The 22,460-nt window shown below is 35.2% G+C and overlaps 2 protein-coding genes across 2 annotated transcripts; both read right to left on the reverse strand.

The window, feature by feature from the left end:
* Positions 1–4,434: 4,434 nt before the first annotated feature.
* On the reverse strand, positions 4,435–5,791 carry LOC21395197 (putative disease resistance protein At4g10780). The gene has a single exon (XM_010111096.2). The coding sequence runs from the start codon at positions 5,751–5,753 to the stop codon at positions 4,491–4,493; it is 1,263 nt and encodes a 420-aa protein (XP_010109398.1). The 5' UTR covers positions 5,754–5,791; the 3' UTR covers positions 4,435–4,490.
* A 2,262-nt stretch (positions 5,792–8,053) lies between these two features.
* Positions 8,054–15,186, reverse strand: LOC21395198 (disease resistance protein SUMM2). Its single transcript, XM_024174135.1, has 6 exons — positions 14,704–15,186; positions 14,431–14,577; positions 13,897–14,196; positions 11,095–11,262; positions 8,320–11,036; positions 8,054–8,201 (listed from the first exon to the last, which is right to left on the reverse strand). Exons 1-5 carry the CDS (start codon positions 15,184–15,186, stop codon positions 8,346–8,348), a joined length of 3,789 nt encoding a protein of 1,262 aa, XP_024029903.1. The 3' UTR covers positions 8,054–8,201; positions 8,320–8,345.
* Positions 15,187–22,460: the final 7,274 nt, after the last annotated feature.

The following is a 22,460-nucleotide window of genomic DNA, read 5'->3' on the forward strand; positions in this document are numbered from 1 at the left end:
CCATTTTGCAGCACCCTATTTTTAACTCTTAATCACTTGAACATTTCATTGATGAATTGTAAGACCCATTTTTTTTCTAAACCAACAAAATTATTAGAAATAGACGTTAGGAATTAACTTGAATAATGCTATGGTGTTATATTTAGTGAATTCTAACATCACAATGAGTTCAATTCCGCAGGTGATCGCGACGAGGACTCGAGGTGCTAAGAACAAGTTCATGCCATTATATGAAAATTTGATGTGATTTCATATTTATTCTTATGATTTAATGAATTTGTATAATGTTATGATTTGATAATATGTCTCTTTTTATATGACATATGTACATGATTTATTTTGTGTGTTACTTTGTGGTTTATATGATATGTGATATAGTATTTTAATAGGAGTTAAAGAAAGTAAATAAATATAAATTTATACAGTTTGATGTGCCATTAATTATACCCACAAATACCTCCATTAGTCCTATATTATACTAGGAAACAAATCACAATTACTGCCTATACTTTGGCCAAATTACAATAGGAAGTTTATCCTCATAAATGTACAGTAAGAAGAAAAAAAAAGGTCAAGTTCACGACTATACATTCTTTTGCCTATTATATACCTTAGCTATACGCACATAGTCAAAGGAATGGGAGAGTAATCATAGTGCAATATGTTCTAGAATTCATTATTTCAGTGACAGCCGTAGTCCCCAATGCACGCCTGTAATATTCAAGAAGATTCCAAAAATGGTTTTGGAATTATTTCTCATAATTTTCTTACGTGTTGACCAAAAAAAAAAAAAGAATTTCGATATATATATATATATATATATTTTTAGAACCCTCATTCTATATCCTCTCAGTTGCCTTGCTTCTCTCTTTATCGATATATTTTCTTCTCTCTCTCCCTTCCTCTTTTCTCACGTTCTTGAACACCACAAGAGAACTTTTATTTTATCAGCCACCAAACACATTTTCTCTTAATCCTTTTTGAAGTCATCAATCACTCAAGATAAAATTTGGAGATTGTTAAGGTACGATTCTAAATTATTGATTCTATGATTTTGAGTGTAGATTTCTATTAGACTCTATATTAGTCATAGTAATTCTTTGATTGTTTTGTTGTGTATCTTCATAGAAAGCATGCTATAAAGGTTGGCCATTTTGATAATTGAATTAATAATGGAATTATTGGTTTTTGTACAACCTAGAAACATGCAAAGGATTTATTTATGATCATTTATATGATTGGCTCACGTGATTCTTTTAATCATCATTTTATAGGTATAAGATGTATATATATGTACGTATTTATATTTCTTTAAGTATTAGAAACATGTTATAGGGCTGAATAATAAATGGAGTGCTGTTTATACATGTTGAGGATGATGGTTTTGTATTTTATAGATTTTTTGGTGAATTTTTGTCCTAGTTTAAGTACTGGAATTTCTCCAGGTTTCATGTCTGATTTTAAAACAGAGTTTCAGGGACCAAACGAACTCCGTTTTTAGCAAATTAGATACCGTTGTAAAGCTCTAGATGTCTACTTTAATTTAAAATTATTTCAGGTCATTTGGAACTCTTATGTGAATTGTTATGAGTTTTTAAAGGAGTAAAGGTCACGCTGCCAGTTTTTGTTAAGTTTTGTAATTGTGTAATCAGTGGGTTTTTATGTCTTGATGTTAATGAATGGTGAGAATGATATATTAGACACTGTTTTAACGTGATTAATGTATTTGATGAGTTGTTAAAGCTTTTTAGTAATCTTATTTATGATTTATGGCATGAGCGGTTCTAGAGGCGAGCACCCGATGACCTCATTCGTCGCGTCACCGTTGCGAAATTTAAAAAGGTTAAGTAAGACGCTCAAGTAAGTACACTCTCACCTGCAATATGAATTGAAAAATTGAGAAGTATATGATTTTGATGTTTATGATGATGTTATGACACCTTTAATATTTCTCATATGATGACGTTTTGAAGAAAAATGTATATATCTATTTTTATGCTTTGAAATAGCGTTATACACCCTTGATGGTGACCGGTGAGCGGTCTTATTGCCACGGTTAGTATGAGATTTACTACCCCATGCTTTATGTGACTAGCATGCTATGATGGTACAACGTCGGGCCCAACATATGATGGATTTTAAAGTTTAAATATGTTCAAAAATAATTATTCTTATGATGATGTTTATTGTTGATGAATAAAAATGTTCATTTAAATTTGTGAGAATTAAGTGTCTTACTAAGCCCTTGCTTATATAACTTATTTCATGTTGCAGCAATCTAAAGGGTAAGATGTAGCCATGGAGAATCTTGGAGCGGATGCGAGCGGTGCGTGATAGGAAAACGGGAGAAACGATCATGGAATGAAAGTGCTTAATGTTAAACAAAGTTTTTAAATTTTTATTTTTATTGTTTTGGAATTTTGGTTTATGGTGGTTTTAATACATTTTGTTTTAATTTTATTTTACGGTATGGATTTTAGCCCTTATCCCATTCCTTCGGAATGGCGGGCCTAAAACGCGTTACTTATTATAAGGTCGGCCCTTATCCCTCGGAATGGTGGGCCGTTAATATAAGGAGTGTCGTCCCTTTATTTCATTCTTTCGGAATGGCGGGATGAGGGAGGATGGTAAGGTCGGTCCTTACTCCATTCCTTCGGAATGGCGGGCCGAGGAAAAGGATAAGGTCTTCCCGTTAAATGAGTTGAATCTAAAGATTATTTTTCTTTGAGGAGGTTTAAAATTTTTAAAGTTATAATATGAAAAAAAAAATTAAGATTTCTTCAAGTCATTCAAAGTGTTTCAAGCTTAATTATTTTTCATATTTTTTTTAGAAGTAAAAATTTAAAAGTTAAGATAACTATGACGGCCATGAAGGGTCGTTACATGAATTTCTATCTAAATATCTCTCGCTCAGACAAGCAATTTTGATAAAGCATTTTAAATTTCATTTACTAGTCGTCGTCGTCATCATCATCATCACTACTATTTAAGCAGGCTCAATGTATGAACTACTCAGTTAGAAATCTCGCAGACCTTTCACAGTCTCTTGATTTGGTTCTGTTTTCACCGGAATTTTTTTCTCTCGATTCGTTTCTCTCAATTTGCTTTACTGTAGGGGACAGTTTGATATGTTTTTTTTGTTTTTGTTTAATCTGTGTGTTTTTAGATTTGTAACATTGATTAGTGGAAAGCATTGTACCATAGAATTTTATCCGTGGAAAGTTTTCCAAACCCAGCTGAATTTGGGGAAAACTTTCTGAGTGTTGCTGCCTCTTGATATTCATTGTTGCTGCAAATTAATCAGCAATTACCATTGAAAGATGCATCTTTATTTGAAATCTGAAACTTGGTTAATTTGAGAAATTTGCATCTTTATTTTCATGGTAATTGAAAGGTAATCTCAAACTTGGATGCCTTTCAATAAACTTGGTGTCATTCATCATCAATTGCAAACTTGGTTGCCTTTCAAATTTCAATGGTTAAACTCAAATTTTTGTAAATTGCTTTCAAACGGTTTTACCGGTACATATATTTAGTGTTTGTTATGAATTTGGTGTTTGTTTTAAAATTGGTGTTTGTTATGATGATCCTATCCGAATGTGGTGTTTGTTATGATGAACCTATCCAAATAAAAGGAGAAATGAATGCAATATTGATAAGAAAAATGCAAATTTAGTGTTTGTTACGTGGAAAGTGATTAAATTATTATGCATGCCATACGCATTTCAGATGACATCAATGTTTGTGCAATGCCATTGAAGTTTGTTTGTGCAATGCCATCAATGTTTGTGCAATGCCAGTGTTTGTTTGTTCACTAAGGAGAGGGTACTACACCACAAGGTAAAGTAATGTGGGACTCTGAGACTGTAGATCGTTTTTGTGATTTGTGTATCAAAGAGGCAGAAGATGGACACCGTCCTAGAACTCATCTTGATAGAGTTGGATGGGAAAATTTAATTCAAAAATTTAATAAAGCAACCAAAAGAGTATATAAAAGACAACAATTGAAGAATAAGTGGGATGCTTTGAAGAATGATTGGAAGCTTTGGAAGGAACTTATTGGGAAGGAAACTGATTTAGGTTGGAACATTAAGAAGAATACTATTTATGCATCTGAGTGGTGGAATACTAAATTGCAGGTATACATAATAAAGTTGTTCATTTTTTTTAGTTTATTGTTGGAACTTGATTTTTAATTTATTCAAGAACTCTTGCAGATTCATCCTAACGCAGCGAAGTTTCTCACTCGGGTCTTAAGCAGCTACTCTCCTGGGTCTTAGCTGCACCGAGTCTAGAGGCATAAAAAAAGACAAACATGGTTGGGGGTGCACGTAGTTATGTGATGATAATCAACAATGGATGTAAAATTGTACCAAAAACTGTACATACAGAACAAAAAGATGAAATCATATCAATTTTTTAATAAAGGGGAAAAATAACATGAAGAGTAATGGTGTAAAAGGTTGAATACAAGTACAATCGTTGATAGACTATCTGCTATAGGCATCTGCACGAGCTGACTGCTGTTTTCCTCGAGAATTCTCTTCTTGCAAGTTGGATGGCCATCTGATACTAGGCAAATTAAGGATAAAGCCTTTTATTATGCTACTCATCTTCACATACCTTTTACCATATTTACATGTTCCCCCTTCCAATAAGAAAGCATTTTCAAGTTTATCCAAAACGGCATGGCCATTGTTAAGCTCTTCTTCCCTGTTCTTACCATCGATCAACCCCGCATCGACAAAATTCTCTATCAACATCTCTCGATCGATTTTAAATTCTTCAGGATAGAATGCACAATACAATAAGCATTGTTGCACATTTGGATCTTTAAACTTCTCATAACAATATCTCAATACACGATATTCTTCACTAATTGTTATGCCGTTTTGCAGTACTTTCTTTTGCTTTATTCTTTCCAATGCATACCTCCACTCACCAAAGTCACCCACTCCCTTCATGTTTGCGGCCATTGTAACAATTGCAAGTGGCGAACCCGAACACTCTTTTACAATAGCCATTGCAATTTGTTCAATTAAAGGAGGAAGCACCATGGCAGGACCAATATTCTCCATAAATAATTCCCAACCTTCTTCGTTAGAAAGGCGATTCATTAGAATCTCTCCCTGGCAATTCATCCGGTGACACACGCCCACATTTCGGGTCATAAATACTAACTTGCATCCATTAGGAATTCCCACATCTTGTAGAGGAATGTATGTCCACACATTATCCAACATGAGCACAATGTTCTTTTCTTCCAAGGCCCTCTTGAGTTTTTCTTTCCATTTTTCCTTGTCGTCCTCGTCCCAAAGATCTAAGTTTACTGTTCTCGCAATGTCATCTTGCAAATTATGAATGGCAAAATTTTGTGATACGGTAACCCAAGAAACAAAATATTTCGCATGATTTCGAAGTTGGTCTTGTATGTGTGTAGCCAAAGTGGTCTTACCAACTCCCTCCATTCCATATATGCCAATGATTGAGATGGTAGGATCATCTAACCACTTCAAAACCATTTCAGTGGTACTTGTTCTCTCTCTCTCCGAGGACCTTGTAATCACAATATTTGGTGCCGATGATTTATCGCCGCTGCTCGTGGGGCCCGTGAGGTGCTGGACAAAGGCACTAAATTCTCCGGGCGTGCATTGGAAGATTTTGGAAGTGGCCCTTCTTTTAGGCTCCTTGCCCTGCTGAAGTTGATCCCGAAAATTGGGAGAGTCTTTGTCACCCGACAGCGGAGGTTCCATGGTTGGTTTGTCTGAATGGTGGTGGTGATGATAATGAAGAGGAAGGAGGCTAGTGAGTAGTGATGGATGATTATTGGAGGATAAGGTTTTTACGAAGTTAGGAGACGTTTGGTTCATGGATTAAAATTATGTGATTAAAATTATTTTTGATTTATGTATATTTTTTATGAGAGAAAATATTATAAAAAATCATGAATTATGATTCAAATCATGGTTTAAATCTTCTAATTAAACACCCCTTAAAGATTCACGGGATCTTCACCTTTTTAATTTTTCATCAAGTCCATATTGGCGGCTAGTGGTGGGACTCGTTGTATTACAAAAATATCTACGGTGATTTTTATTTATTTATCTTTTTGAGACTTTCTCTAGCATCTCTACTCATAAGACTAATTTATGACCGTTTTATTTTATTAAAATCACATTAAATTAAAAAAATATATAAAATAAATAATTTTTAATATAAATTTAATAATTAAAAGTAAAAAACTACCATAAATTTATATTTTCTTATCATATCACAAAAACTCTTTTATTTTTTTAAACTAACACAACTCAGTTATGGTGAGCTATGCGCGTAATTAGTGAAGAATGAAAATGAGATGTGTGATAAAGTTGTGTACAATTCCACCCAAAAAATAAACGAATGAATAAAAATATATATTGTTTACAATTAACGAAGAAAATATAATAAGCGACAAGCAACTATATACTATATGCATAGCCAAGTATGATAATGTACTGATCTAGCTAGTAGAATAGTAGCACGCCAAGTTTGACTTCTAGATAGTAATAAATGATTTTTTCTTAATAACACTTGACTATTGAGAATTGATTGATCTTAACTTCTTATTTTGACAATGTAGTACTTGCACTGACTAACATATGGTAATGTTATTACAAAAGTTAACGATAATCAATCTCATCTTTCATCTCTCGGAGCCTCAATTTCTCTCTCCTCTTTCTCTCAATCACAGAATTCTCCCTCATAAGAAAGATCTTAGTCTAAAAGAGTACTTTTTTTAAGGTATTATGATGGAGTACTTTGCTTATGCGCAGATTGTGGTGTGTATTTTTAGTACCCTAAATTTTAGCGTCTTATTATGTAAATATGAGAATGCAAAAGAAGATCAATAAGCATTGTCACAGCTGGACCAGAGGGCCGTGATTGCTATTGCATCAATGAGCCAAATCTTCTTCATGTAAAACCAAAAATCGATCTAAAAATTGACATTTTTATGAGTCCATATGAACGGAAAAAGAGAGTTTTCATGGCCAAAAACTCAGCGTATCGCCGAACTTCTGGCCACCAAAGTTTATCTTGAAGCTCATCTTCGAATGCTTAGCTTAGAGTGGAGTTTGTATCATTCGCAAAGGAGGACTACTGCCGGGTCGAATCTAAAGTAGGGATGTGATCGTCGTTAGACTTGAGAAGTGTTTAAACACATTGGTCTTCGTCTCGACCTACCCTGCGGGGTTTGTGATATGCGAGAGAAGTTGAGTCATCTTATAGTGCATGCCAGTTATCGTCTATGTGTGTTTAACAACCACTCATTTTTTCTACAGTTTTGTTTCGCTAGTGTTAAGGGGCTTTGCTCTCAGTTGTTTTTTGATGTTCTAGCTTGTGGGTTTTTCATTTTTCATTGTAATAACGGCCCGATTAGTATAGATTATTGTTTTTTCATCCGCAAGATATATTTCTTTACTGTTTTTGTCTAGCCTTTGAGCTATGGGTTTCTCAACATCGATTAATCAGATTGTTTCCATTGACTGCAGAGGATCTAGTAAAGAGCCATATATTTACTCAATTTTTTGTATTTCTCTTTGGGTGATTTGCGTTTGTGGACTCCAGTACACACTATTTGAGTTTACCGATGAAAATGGTTATCTGTGGTGTTGTGTTTCTTATAATAAGGGCCATGTGTGTGAATTGGTTGTTGTAATGCCTTTTCATATTTTAGAATATATTATCCATTTAATATATTATTTATATGTATATATGCGCAAAAAATGCAGTACGTATTACATAACATGATCATAAGAAAGTATCGTAATGAAGCGCATAATGGGAATATACCAGCCAAGAAATACTACAATAATATGGTAACAGAAACTCAGAGAAACATATACATATAGATATACATATATACATATGTATGTATATATGTATTTATATATTTTTATATATAATTGAAGAGGAACTTGCGATTTGTATTCTAGTTCATGAAGAGGTTTCATGGCAAATGTGCAATAAGGAAACTGATCATGAGTAACTCCGGAAAATAAAACAAAAACACCCTTATTAAAAAACTTGACCGGTAAAGCTCAAATACCAAAAACCCAAACAGCGAAAAAAAGTGCATGATTATTGCCCCTATTCGAAGGCTGGAGGCATCGCGAGCAATTAAAGAATTCACGAACTCCGGGGAGGAACGCCATCAAAGAGAACTGCATATGCAAAAGCATGTCATCCACTTGTTTACATTGTTCAAAACTGTATGAAACTGTACAGACAATATGGTAAATTGGACTTAACATAGTGTATGATTAAATATGAGAGCTTTACCATAGATAAGATATCTGGGCAATTTATCACCATTCCTCGGAAAAGTCGCAGAAAGGTTGAAGAACATCTTTAACACTAGGCTGTTGCCACTCCAGCATGTCCCACCACATTTTCTGCACTTGAATCTTCCGAAGACAATGGGGACGATATGGTTCTTCCCTAAGAAGAGGTAACCTTTGTAGCTGTGGACAGTCTTTTATCTTGATGCATTCCAAAGCATTGGAAAACACATGCTTCCCAGTGTTGCTGAAGTCCCTCAGTTCTGGAAGGCGCCTCAATGCTATTTCCCTTAATTTGGGAAGAGTTACAACGGCGGAACTTGTCGCTTCATGATCTTCGCCTTCAGCAGCTGCTTCAACTATTTCTGTTATCCGCTCACAAAACTCAATGCTCAATACTTCCAAGTTTTGGAGGTTCAGAAGTAAGGCAGGTGGAAATATTCTCTTCACATTTGGACAACCAAAGATTGAGAATTCTTTGAGATTGGAGAAAGTGCCAGTCGGGACTGCTGGTGAATGAATTGCACCTCTCCCTCTCCTAGCCAAAACTCTCAAGTTCATCAAATTTTTTAGGCACAGGGATTCAAGACTTTGAAAAGGAGGAAGACTGTAAGATGAACTGTAAAGTACTTGTTCCACTCCATCACACCAATCAATAAGGCACTTCTTCAAATGTTTTGCCCTCTTAAAGGATGCAACAGCACACAAACTTGGTGTATCATTGCAACGTTTAATATGTAAAACTTGAATGTCTTTAGGGAGCACAAGAGAGTCGCCTCTGTTTTCGCTTTGCCTTATGCTGCAAAGTCTCAAAGATACGGCTTTATCATACGCATTGACACAGTCCTTGAACAACTTGGACTTAAAGTCTGGTCCCTCCAAAACCACTTGAACAAGGTACTTATCAGGGCCTCCTCCTCCTTGAGACCTTACGTATGTGCTCAAGTTCTTAATGTCGTAAAATTGGCCTTTAAAAGTTTCCAGCTCTCTTAAATTTGCGACCTCCTCTCCTTTCAAGTGTGATGTGTATGATTCAAACTCATGAACGACAAGGTACTGGAGATGAGATAGTTTCGCTAAAACTCCCTCAGGTATTCTCTTTAAGGTTCTTGTGTCAAGGTTAAGGTATCTCAAGTTGACCAATGAGACTATGCCTTGAGGTAATTCTGTGAGTCCTGTTTTCTGCAAGTCCAACCTTCTCAAGTTTTTGAAATTCACGAACGAGGGAACATTTTTCAATCTCCAACATCCTCTAAGCAATAGGCTACTCAGAGATCCTAAATCAGATACTGAATTAGGAAGATTTTCAATTGATGTGTCTGATAAATCGAGAACCGTGAGCCGTTTCATATGCGAAAAGAAGCAATCAGGAATACCATTAAGTTGAAAATTTTGGCACAGCAGCAACGTAACCACGTTTGGAGACCTTGGTGATGCAGCAGAAGAAATATTTGATATTCTATTGCACATCAAAGAGACTCGTACAAGATTCTCTTTCCACTTTTCATCTTTTGGTATCTCTTTTAAACTCACTCCAGCTTGTACCAAAAACAAGGGACTTGTACTTGCAATTTGAATGGCCATGTCCCTTACCAAATCATGCATTTTGACAAACCTTTTTCCATCATCGTCCCTTCCACCTTCCAGTAAGCAAGCTTTTTCAAGTTTGTTCAATATTGTGTGACCTCTATTAAACTCTGCTTGCCTACTATTCATCCCATCAATCAACCTTTCATCAATAAAGTGCTCTATCAACATTTCTCTATCAATTTTGAAGTCTTCAGGATATAGGGAGCAATATAAAAAACATTGTTGCAGTTTTGGATCATTCAACATTTCGTAGCTATATTTCAACACACGAAATACCTTTTCCATGTCATCTTGGCCAATTCTTGATTCTTCCAAATTGTCAAGCATATTACGCCATTCGCATATGTCGTCCACTCCTTTCATACTTCGTGCCATTATGTTAATCCCAAGTGGCAAACCAGCACATTCCTTCACCACACTCATTGCAATTTTTTCGATCTGAGGTGGAAGAGTAGACTCACCCCCAAGTTTCTTCACAAATAATTCCCAGGCTTCTTCATCTGAAAGGGGCTTCACTTTGACTTCTACTTCACAATCCATCTTCCAACACACATCCAATAATCGAGTTGTCAAAATCAACTTACATCCATTTACACCAACATGAATTCCCACCTCATCCGGGGAAAAATCTTGCCACACATCGTCTAAAATGAAAACAAAGTTCCTCTTTCTTTCCAAGGCCGATGCTAGAATTGATGCACGTATTCTCTCATCATCCTCATTTGAAAGATCTAGATGCACCTTGTTTGCAATGATATCCTGCAATTTTAGAATGCTAAAACTTTGTGACATTGTTATCCAAAAAACAGAAATGGCTGGATGCCTTTGAAGTTGGTTGTGGATATGTAGGGCCAAGGTTGTTTTACCAACTCCCCCCATTCCATGGATGCCAATAATTGAGATGTCATCATTCATTAAGAACTTCTGAATCATATCCTTATTTCTTTGAAACATTTGACCAACCACTTCTGTTGTAAGCAATGAAATTTCTCGGCTCTCATCTGATTTAAGTGTCAGTCCATCATGAAATCTACTCTGTTGAATGAGTTCCGTGGCTTCAGTTATAAGTTCATCCGTGGTTTCCCGCAGTCCATAGCTGTACCATCTTGTTTCTTTGGATATCTTTGTCTACTTTCTGAAATGTGTTCTTTATTTTTGCAACATTTGTTAACCAATTGTCAACAACTTTCCTTCTCTTCAATTGTAATCGCTCCGCATATTCCAACTCTTTCTTTATATCTTCTTCTCTGCTTTCAAGTTGTTTCAGTTTCCTTTTCAGCCTATCCTCCTTTTTAGCTAGACGCTCAAAATTCATGCCTCGATCAACAAAGTCCCTCATGGTCTCCATATCTAGCTAGAACAAAATCAGTATCCAAGGTTCAATGAGAATCCTAGTTTGAAATAAGTAGTGCAACTCATAATCCAACTCTAAATTGGAGGAGAGGGAAAAAAAAAAAAATAGCTTTGCGGCTTTTTTGCTAAAGCAACTTTTATTATCAACAACACCCAATGGGCCAATACTTTGTTGCCCAAGAAGCAAACTTTTAGTTTTTTATTATTTATTTCTATGGGAAATCTCTTCATTACTAACCAATAAGATATAATACAAAAAATCCAACATGAAAACAAAACCTACTCAGACACAAGTAGCAGAAAACTAAAACATCTCATCATTTTTGACAAAACACCAGCTGATTTGGGTTGAACTTGAATCAATCGAAAGCAGACGCTATTGAGCTTTACTATTTATAATTTATTTATTTATTTTTTTGAAGGGGACAATTTATGTCTGTTCAAGTCTTCAAGAAAACATCATAGTTAAGCAACTACGTGATTTTGTACAGATATTTTCATTCTTCTTTTTCATTGTCCTAAATTTTGATCGTTGTAACTTCACTTAGCAACTGAGCACATATGAACGTGGTTGAGAGAAGCCATACATTCAAATGGTGATAAGAAAGTGGTTTGCTTACTGCACTTTTCAAAGTCTCTATCAATAAACTAGAAAATCTGACTAAACAATTAGGTTGTCCAGTCCAATAGTGTAAAATTAGGTGCACTATGTGAATCGTCAATCATGGCAAACGACCAACCAGAAAGAAAGCATAAATCATAGTAAAAGTGCGTCAAATCCAAAAGTGGTATGGATGCAAATACTGAGGAACTGCCATTTAATTCTTTTGTGTCCTTATGCAAATATCTGATACATATAATAACAGGCAGCTCCAAGTCCTCCAACATTATGCGCTGAAGTGACTTTACCAAATTGTCTTCAATGCCCTTGAAAGGAAAATTAGGACATTTTCGAAGGTTTATAATTCCTTCCATGGTTTATGCCAATCCTACTTTAGTTCCTGAATTTTAAAATGTTCCGAACTTAACCTCGATCCATCGGATAGTTTGTCATTTTTATCAAAAGACGGATGATAATAAGTTAGCAAAGTATTATTTTACATTGTTAGATCCGATGTTTCAGATGATGTTGGAACATTGTCTGGAATACGGCTTGATTAATTAAGATCCGGGTTTCTTACTATTCAAATTGTTCGAGTAGAATAAAGTGCAGAAATCAAAAGAACACACAATATGATATCGCAGTTTGGTGCGCACACCTACTCTGCGGGGCCACGCCAAGACAATAAACAGTTCACTATGTTTCAGAAATTACAGACACCGGACGGACTTATTCACTCGCCGCTGTGACGAATCTCCACAGTGATTTGTTTAGCGTACACCACACGTCTTTTAAACTGCACGGTGAACTCCCTTCGACCGAAAGAACTTCCTTCCGAAAGTAACAAATCTCTCTCCCGAAGGACGATCTCAATAGCACACTAGGCTAACAAAAACTCACAGACTCTTTCTGAAAATATTATATTAAACCCCCTTCAATTATGAGCTGCGATGAAACCTTAAATAAAGCTTCTCCCTGTTCTCTCCACGTTGTGCAACTTTTCAAATCAAACTAAAAACTAAATCTCCTTTTGAATCCACCTTATCCAAATCCGATTCAAATATTATATATACCCTTAACCATCTCCATATCAATGCCCATCAAAATCATTCACGCACAAATATATATATATATATATATATCCAAAGATAAACTTTGCTTGATCTCCACGTGCTATATTTCTCATTTATCTCTAAATTCACTTTTGTAGATAAAACTCTCTTTGAAATTCAAACCAAACCATAATATGCTTTATCTTCTCCAAATCTCAACCAATATCTTATCTGCAATCTTAAACTTCAAATCTGTTTCTGAATCTTCTTCTGCAATACGAAATTTTTTTGAACCTATTTTTTGAATTTTTACAAGATTGCCAATAAATTGTCAACTAATAAAAATACTTAACAATCTCCCCCTTTGACATTTTTTGGCAAAACTACCAAGAGATCCTAAAAAATTCAAAAACGTAAAAAATTATATTGTTCTCCCCCTTTTTGACAAAAATAAGCCAAAGACACAACGAAAAAAAATAAAAAATTCACACGTAGACACGTCTTTAGCAGCTGATGTCGCAGATCATGTTGTAACATTAGTTGGAACACTCGGTGCAACACTTTGCACTAGATATCTTCGAGGGCATTGATCTCTGTAGCTTACTCCCCTTGAATTTTTCCTGTGTCTTACTCCCCCTGAATGTAGCATTCTTCCATGTATAATGCTCTTAACACCTGTCAATCGCTTAGTGCAGCCACCATCACTACACCTACAATCATTAGTTCATGCTTCTAAAGAAGTATAAGCCTTATGACATCTCAAATCAGAATTCTTTACCCACACCCGTTTAGAAAAATTATTTTTCACATCAATCTTCACGTTAGGTGTCCTTTTTGAGTTTACGGAATTTAGTGGATTAATGAGCATACCTCTCTTCAAAGCATTTAAATACTTGTAGCATCTCGGTCTTATGTGGCCAGGTATATCGCAGTAATGGCATGTAGGGACAAACTTTCTATGTCGAGGGGATGAGATAGTAACCTTCTTACTGGATGAAGTCGGAGGCTTGGGAGCAGGCGTCTTCTTCACAAACACTGTTTTGGATGTTGAGCTCTCACCAATATAGCCAAGGCCATGTCGACCACCACTCGCTTTTTCTTTTGAGAGAATGTGATCCAATTTTGAGGTGCCCAAATTCATCATCTTCAATGACTTTTGAGTGTGCTCCAATTCACCTCTTGTCTCCTGCAGCTTTTTCTCCTTTTCAACAGCTCGAAATTCATAGTTTATAGCAGTACTCTTAAGTACATCATTCTCTTTAATAAGCTCATCGACTCGTTCCTGCAAAAACTTATTCATTTTAACCACCAAAACCCATTTATTGAACATGGTTTCATATGCCTACTGGATTGTTTCCTCAGTCAATTCTTCACCATCGCTGGAACTGTCAGAATCTGAAAAATTTTCATTTTCTTCTGGTTTTCCAGAGTGTGTTGCAGATGATGTTGCAGATGATGTTGCAACATGAGCTGTGACACGATCTGTAACACTGCCGTTTGGAACATCTTAGTAGACATTAAACGCAACATAGTTGTTCACATGATCATCATCTTCCTGGTTGCCTTCAGAATCTTCATCACTCCATGTGATGTTGAGAGACTTCTTCCTCTTTTTGAGAGTGTTAGCACACTCAGACTGAATGTGACTGTAACCGTTGCACTCCTAGCATTGAATTCTCATATTCTTCTTCTTATCATTAGAGGAATTTTTAGCTCTCTTATTTTTCTGAAAATTGTTGGAGTTGTTGAAAGTTGGAGTTTGATTCTTCTCATTGAACTTCTTCATCACCCTATTGAAAATTTTAGTCAATTGAGCAAGAGATTCCGCTAAGTCTTCATCTTCTTCTTCAACATTATCTTCCACTTCGGCTTGAAAAATAATCCCCCGAGAAATCTCTTTCTCCTTCTTATTTTGACTTAGATTCATTTCAAATGTCCTCAGTGATCCCATCAATTCATCAAGTCTCATAGTCTCAGTGTTTTTCGCCTCTTCAATAACAGTGACTTTGTAGGCGAATCTCTGTGATAAAGATCTCAACGTCTTGTTGACAAGTTTTGCTTCGGGAATTTTTTCACCAAGAGCAAAGGATTCATTAGCTATATCACACAACCGTGAATTAAATTCAGAAATAGTTTCACTTTCATGCATTCGAAGATTTTCAAACCTGGTTGTGAGAATATTCAGTTTGGATTGTCTGACGGTGGCAGTTCCCTCGTGAGCAATCTCCAAAATCTCCCATGATTCTTTTGCCGATTCACATGTAGATATCATCTTGAACTAGTTGATGTAAACTCCATTGAATATTGCATTGAGAGCACGAGAGTTGTAGATGGCCAACCTGTCTTCATCAGTACTCCAGGACTCTTTGGGTTTGAGTCACTTTTCCTTCTGCATCTTTAGTTACTGGATGTTTCCAGCCATTCAAAACAGCACGCTAGGCCTTCTCATCTTGAGCCTTGATGAAAGCCTTCATCTGGGCCTTCCAGTATGAATAATTCGAACCATTAAGTAGAGGGGGACGTACAACTGAACCTCCTTCCTTTAGAAAATCCATTCCAAACATAACAGATCAACTCTCCAAGATCTCACCGAACTTATGGTCAGTGAACCTCTCTGATACCACTTGTTAGATCTGATGTTACGTCTGATGTTCCAGATGATGTTGGAACATTGTCTGGAATACGGCTTGATTAATTAAGATCCGGGTTTCTTACTATTCAAATTGTTCGAGTAGAATAAAGTGCAGAAATCAAAAGAACACACAATATGATATCGTAGTTCGGTGCGCACACCTACTCTGCGGGGCCACGCCAAGACAATAAACAGCGGACTTATTCACTCAATGACTCCCTCCTAGACAACGACGCTGCTGTGAAGAATCTCCACAGTGATTTATTTAGCGTGCACCACACGTCTTCTAAACTGCACGGCGAACTCTCTTCGACCGAAAGTAACAAATCCCTCTCCTAAAAGACGATCTCAATAGCGCACTAGGCTAACAAAAACTCACAGACTCTTTATGAAAATATTATATTAAACCCCTTTCAATTATGAGCTGCGATGAAACCTTTAAATAAAGCTTCTCCATGTTCTCTCCACGTTGAGCATCTTTTCAAATCAAACTAAAAACTAAATCTCCTTTTGAATCCACTTTATCCAAATCCGATTCAAATATTATATATACCCTTAGCCATCTCCATATCAATGCCCATCAAAATCATTCACGCACAAATATATATATATATATATATATCCAAAGATAAACTGCGCTTGATCTGCACGTGTTATATCTCTCATTTATCTCTAAAGTCACTTTTGTAGATAAAACTCTCTTTGAAATTCAAACCAAACCATAATATGCTTTATCTTCTCCAAATTTCAACCAATATCTTATCTGCAATCTTAAACTTTAAATCTGATTCTGAATCTTCTTCTGCAATACGAAATCTTCTTGAACCTATTTTTTAAATTTTTATAAGATTGCCAATAAATTAGCAACTAATAAAAATACGTAACATACATTTTTTGTCAGAATGACATGCATATGGTGTGTTCTATCAGTAAAATTATATTTTATGTCGACATCACGTGCATATTTTGTCCTCTTTTTAACACCCAACTCCTAAAAAAAACTAAAACTGGAACAAACTGGTAGACAGGGGGCTAAGTTTTAGATGTTGACCAAAACGAGATTTGCGATAAAAGTTCAGCGACCATTTGCCAGATTAACCCAAATATGAAATAAAAAGAAAATACAAGACTAAAAAAAGAAAATTATATGGACTCCCAAATTAAAGCAAAGAAACAACACCAAAGAAAAAGAAGCAAAATCAATAAGGATGTGCCCAATCAAAGAAAGAGGCATCATTAAACCCGTTTGTCGAAAAAAAAAAACAACAGTAAGAAAAAAATCTGAAAGAAGGGTAAAACAACTACAAACTGATGTTAAAGTAATTAAGAAACAAGCTATATCTTCTTCATTATATGAAAAAGTTGCTAAATGGGCAAATTATTTATTTATTTGTTAAAGTACGGGCAAATTAATTAGGGACCAACTAACTACCTTGAAAGAATGTAGATCAGAATAAATAGACAAATTCACTAAATTGCTATAGAACCGCCACATGACAAAGTGTTCCCAATGAAATCTAAATTTACAACAAATTCTTTTCGTTTCTTTTTTAAAACTGAATAATGAAACAAAGCAATTAAATAGAAGTTTCGGAAGAATTAACATTTTGGAAGAAGGACCGTAACTTACCAAAGAAAATTTCCAAGGCCAGTACTGAGAGAAGACCAAAACTATGCATAAAAGACCAGATGTTAGAGAAACACTGTAAAAGCAGTTACCAATTGAACTAGGTGAAAAAAAAATAAAGAAATAAATTGAGCAATCAGAAAATGAGAGAAAATATTAAAGATTACATCTGTAGAAATAAGAGTATACCTCAATGTATTAGCAAATATGAGAAGAAGCTGGTATTTGTTGATCCAACGACTTGGTGAGTAGACCAAAAGATAGAAATGTGTGCTTGTAGACAAGGAGAATAAGCCCCAGGGCCCATAAGGAAGAAAAAAGATGAGATAGTTGGGGAACTCGCGAGTCTAGATTTTACTTCATTAATACTCTTTTATTAATTTGGTTATTTGAGTTTTTATTAATAAAGAGTAAAGGTATTGATCTCTTCAATAGAGATTTCATTGCCCAGCAATTAGTACACACTCTTGCACATAAATGTCCCGTTTAGTTTGTTAATTTAAGTTTTTAATTCGAGTTGAGATGTGATTTTATGTGAGAGTTTTTTACTATAATAAAAAAATTAAATGTGATTGTTTGTGAGAATTTTTTACTTTAATAAAACTCAAATTCTAAAGAGTCACGATATGTCTAATTTTTATGGGAAAAACAAATGTCCAATTTTTATGGGAAAAACCAATATGTCTAATTTTTATGGAAAAAATAAAAAATATCAGATGATAAAAATATTATTTATGTTATTCTATTAAAAATAAATAAATAATTGTCATTAGAAAAGGAGATAAATACCATTTAGAATGTATGGTCTGAATTTTTATCTTTTACTCTTGATTAGTGTTCTTTTTAATCAAATAACTATATTAGTTAAACGAGTATTAATCAAGAGTAAGGGATAAAAATTCACTCATGTATTCTAAAGATAAGTTCAACATTTTTCTCATTGTGTGTGTGTTCATTCAATTAATAAAAAGGAAACAAAAGATATAATGATACTAAGGGTTTGTTCTTTTGAGTGAAAAACTCAAAAAAATGCAACTCGAGTTACAACTTTATTCGAGTTCATGTTCTTTTAAGTTTAAACTTGAGTTCAAACTCGAGTTTAGGATTAAAACTCAAGTTGAAGTTTCCCCTTTAATTCGAGTTCAGAAACTCGAACTCAAATTAATGAACATTATTTTTTCTATTTTTAAAAATGTTATAACTTTTTCGTTTTAATTCTGATTGAGATGATTTTTTTTCTATGCGTTAACAACGAAAAGACGAATAAAACCCGACCCATATACCCTATTAAAATTTTTCATCAGCATTGAGTTTTTATTAAAAGCCTATCTAAATACAAATTCAAGATTTGACTCACTCAAACACAAACTCAAAAAGATTCTTATCTCAAACCATAACTCAAATGTACACAACCAAACACAAACTCAAGTTACAAGTTCAACTCAAGTTATAACTCAAATTCAACTCAAGAATTATACTCAAGTTAAACTCTAAAAGAACAAACCTTAAATTATTTAGAATGAAAAATAATAAGTATGCATAAAATCATGACAAACTATGTAATTTTTTTAATTTTTTATTGTTTTGAAAAGAGCTGGAAGTTTAATTTGACCAGTCTGAGGACCATTACTGTTAGCCCGATCTTGGCCAAGCCTCTCACGTTTTAGTTTTTGGTAGGTCTCGGGCTGGACTGAGCTAAGGTTTTGAGTTCAAAAGCTTATTGATAACACTTCAATTTTTTTTTATTTTGAAATATATTCTAAGAATTCAGCCTGGCCAGGGATGGTCTGACCCTCCCTTAATGCGGCCTAGTGGGCCGGTCCACTCTTTTCTTCGTGCCGGCTCAAATAGCCAATTACGTTAAGACGCATTATTTAATGAGCTCAACCGTTGAGAATGTTATTAAAAAAATATTTTAAATTTTTTAAAACTAAACCTCAATTGGCAACACAAGTATGTAGTATTCTAGCCAATATTACTCTTGTAAAGTGTGTCTTTTAGGTAAACTACGTCAATTGTTTCTAAATCTATATACTACATCTATAAATTCTATAATCCACAACTAGGTAAAAAGAATCAAATCTGCTTTTATTTTCGAGCAATTAAGAAACTAGAAAGCGACAAGAAGAAGAAAGTTAAAAAATGGATCATGGTTAGCCGTGAAAGGGGATCAAATTATTTGTCTTTTGATATTATTAATAATTAGAGGCATCAAGCAATACCTCTAAATTACCACAACATTTATTGTCAAAACATTTGCGAAAAATAAGTTAAATTATACTTATGCCTCGTTCATTTCATTGATTCGAGTTTTCAGTTTTAAATTTATACAGTAAAAAACTCTCAGAAAATGTCACATTTAACTTTTTCTGGTACAGTGAAAAGCTCTCGAAAAATATCACATCTTAGCTCGAATTGAAAACTCGAATCCACAAAGTGAACGAGGCCTTAATAGTGAAATTTTTCTTAAAAAAAAAAAAAAAAACGATAATGAATTCATGAAGACAAAAGAATATCAACATATAAGCAAAACTACTGTTTTTTTTCCCCTAGGTTTATCAACATGTAATTTGGAGGTTCTCCTGGATAAAAGAATGTCTAGGGATATAATAATTAGAGCTGCCCATAAATTCTAGCAAAACTAAAACTGCCTAACCAAAGCCAACTTCTTCCTATTCCTGTAAGCTGTAAAGTTAGTTATCCCTTTCCTTTGTCATTTCTGGTAGCAGTCCTCTCTATGAGATTTAAGATCGACCCATCGAGCCCTTGTTCTTCGCCTAAATTAACATAATTGCGTAAGCCTTTTTTTCTGCTTCTTTACTCTTCAATAAAATAGACAGCAAATATACTATTTTATCTATCGACAACTCGTAACAAGTGTCATCTCCCAGATCTTGGTATTCACATTTGCTGGCTTGATCATGATACGTTGGAACACAAGGTCCTGGTATGGTTGAATCCCAGTAAAGGCTTTGTAAAATCTTCTCCCGCCACCAAGATTGAACTTGGGTGTCCATTTGCGCTGCGTGTGGCTGTGATGGTTGGCAGTTGCCACCAATGCCCCATGCATTGTGCAAGTACAAGTCCTCTGTCGTTTGCCGCTGCGGACGAGTTGACTGATATGCACTGGCGTTGTCTTGGTTCCACGGATTGGAATGTTTGCTGTTGGACTAGTATGTCAAGTATGGAACTTGGGTTTAAATTAGCTGACATGAGCCTGTCACGAGTTGATTCAAATGCTTCGGATATCCTTATCAATTGGCCTATCTTAACACCCCCTGTAAAATTTTCTGACCGTGCTAAAGGATCCTCAATCTAATCAACCATAAGCAAAGCCAAAACTATGGAAGTCAATTGAGAAAACAATAGGTAATTCCTTAACTTGGCAAAAAGACATTAGAGAGGAATTACGTGTATTTCAGAAGTTTCACGCAACCATATAGGATTGACTTTTCTATTTTCCCACTGCCCCGTGTGTGGACAAATCTTAAACTCTGAGGCCCACGAGCGTATGTCTGAAAACTGCAATGTAGAAACAACTTAAATGGTAAAGTGATTAGTGAATATGATTCAAACTGCAAATATAGCATAAAATATACCATACAGTTTATATCAAGTTATATGATTGGTAAAGTGAATAACTGAATGTGAAAAAAAGGAAAAATTTAGAGTCAAGCTGCAATACCCAGTTAGCTTCAACAATTATTATTGGTAGCAACTCATTCTTAAATTTTTATCTTAAATAAAGCCACATGAAATGAGGATGTGAAATAAGTTCCAACGATAACCTTTGCAAAGAACGAAATGTAAAGCTCAGACAACGATCTTTCGTTAACTGCTCTCTGTCTGTCTGACTTGAACTTGAATACGTTTTCAGCAAAAGTCTCAGCAATATGCCTCTCTACATCGGCCCTCAAACCAGCCCAAAAAAGAAAGCATGTTGCAACCTTCAATTAGTCCCCTCTATATTAAATTAGTCAATTAGTAACTTAAGACCAAGTAGTTCTTGTCACATAAGTATTCTTTATATGAGAACCCATGTAATGATGTAAAGTCTTGTAAAACAATAATAAACGAGAAGGAAATGTTGGCGGAAGTGTTTGCTTGCGACAAGTTCCGGTCCTACATCATTGGGTCTAAGGTGATCATCTATACGGACCATAGGGCTATTCGGTATCTATTTGTCAAGAAGGATACCAAGCCTAGGCTAATTCGGTGGATTCTCTTGCTTCAAGAGTTTGACTTGGAGATTCGTGACAAGAAGGGTAGTGAAAATGTCGTTGCGAATAATCTTTCGCGACTTGAACTCAAGGAAAGAATCAAAGGCCTTGGTATTCAAGAAGCCTTCCCGGATGAACAACTCTTTAGTATTGAGGCAAATCTTCCTTGGTACGTTGATTTTGTCAACTATCTCACTTGCAAAGTGTTGCCCCCAGACCTTTCCTATCATCAAAAGAAGAAATTTATCCATGATGTGAAAAGCTATCTTTAGGATGACCATATTGTTCAAAAGATGCTCCGATCAAATTATTTAGAGGTGTATTCCTGAAGAAGAAGTGCAACCCATCCTCCATAGTTGCCATGCTTCACCTAGTGGAGGACATTTTGGAGCAACAAGGACCGCCGCCAAGGTACTTTAATCCGGTTTTTATTGGCCTACTCTTTTTCGCGACTGTTATGCTTTTGTGAAGACTTGTGATTGATGTCAAAGAATGGGTGACATTTCAAGGCGGCATGAGTTGCCCTTAACCAACATTGCGGAGATTGAGATCTTTGATGTGTGGGGGATTGATTTCATGCGCCCAATCCCTCCTTCCTTTAGCCAAGAGTATATTTTGTTGGCTGTTGATTATGTTTCAAAATGGGTGGAAGCCATTGCCACTCCAACAAATGATGCTCGTGTGGTGTTAAAATTCCTACACAAGAATATATTCACTAGGTTCGTTACTCCTCGAGCAATAACTAGTGATGAGAGAACCCAAAAATCAGGTGTTCAATGCTGTAATGACTAAGAAAATTTCAGACTTTAAATAATACAATTTATTTATTTAAGCTAAGGATTTTCCTAGAAAATATTACGTGACTGAAGGATTTATGGAATCAATATATGTATTCCTAAATTCTGTAGCAGATTTCATGTTAAGTTCATGTTTTCGATCAAGTAAATTCGATCGATAAATTCTTGCCGTACTTTAAGGCGGAATAATTTTCAGTACAAGTATAGTTTGAGAATCTTAATTTCAAGAATCTCCAAACACAGCATGATGTTAGCAGCGTAAAAAAAAAA

The sequence above is a fragment of the Morus notabilis genome, unplaced genomic scaffold (genome assembly GCF_000414095.1).
Source record: "Morus notabilis unplaced genomic scaffold, ASM41409v2 Scaffold703, whole genome shotgun sequence".
Classification (NCBI taxonomy): Eukaryota; Viridiplantae; Streptophyta; class Magnoliopsida; order Rosales; family Moraceae; genus Morus; species Morus notabilis.

Excerpts from the sequence above, each read along its gene's own strand:
- LOC21395198 (XM_024174135.1), bottom strand. The coding sequence starts at position 15,186 with ATGATATCTACATGTGAATCGGCAAAAGAATCATGGGAGATTTTGGAG. Across the intron at positions 11,263-13,896 it reads CGACTTCATCCAGTAAGAAG|CTAGATATGGAGACCATGAG; the intron begins GTTACTATCTCA and ends ATTTTGTTCTAG. Across the intron at positions 11,037-11,094 it reads TACAATTGAAGAGAAGGAAA|ACAAAGATATCCAAAGAAAC; the intron begins GTTGTTGACAAT and ends TTCAGAAAGTAG.
- LOC21395197 (XM_010111096.2), bottom strand. The coding sequence starts at position 5,753 with ATGGAACCTCCGCTGTCGGGTGACAAAGACTCTCCCAATTTTCGGGAT.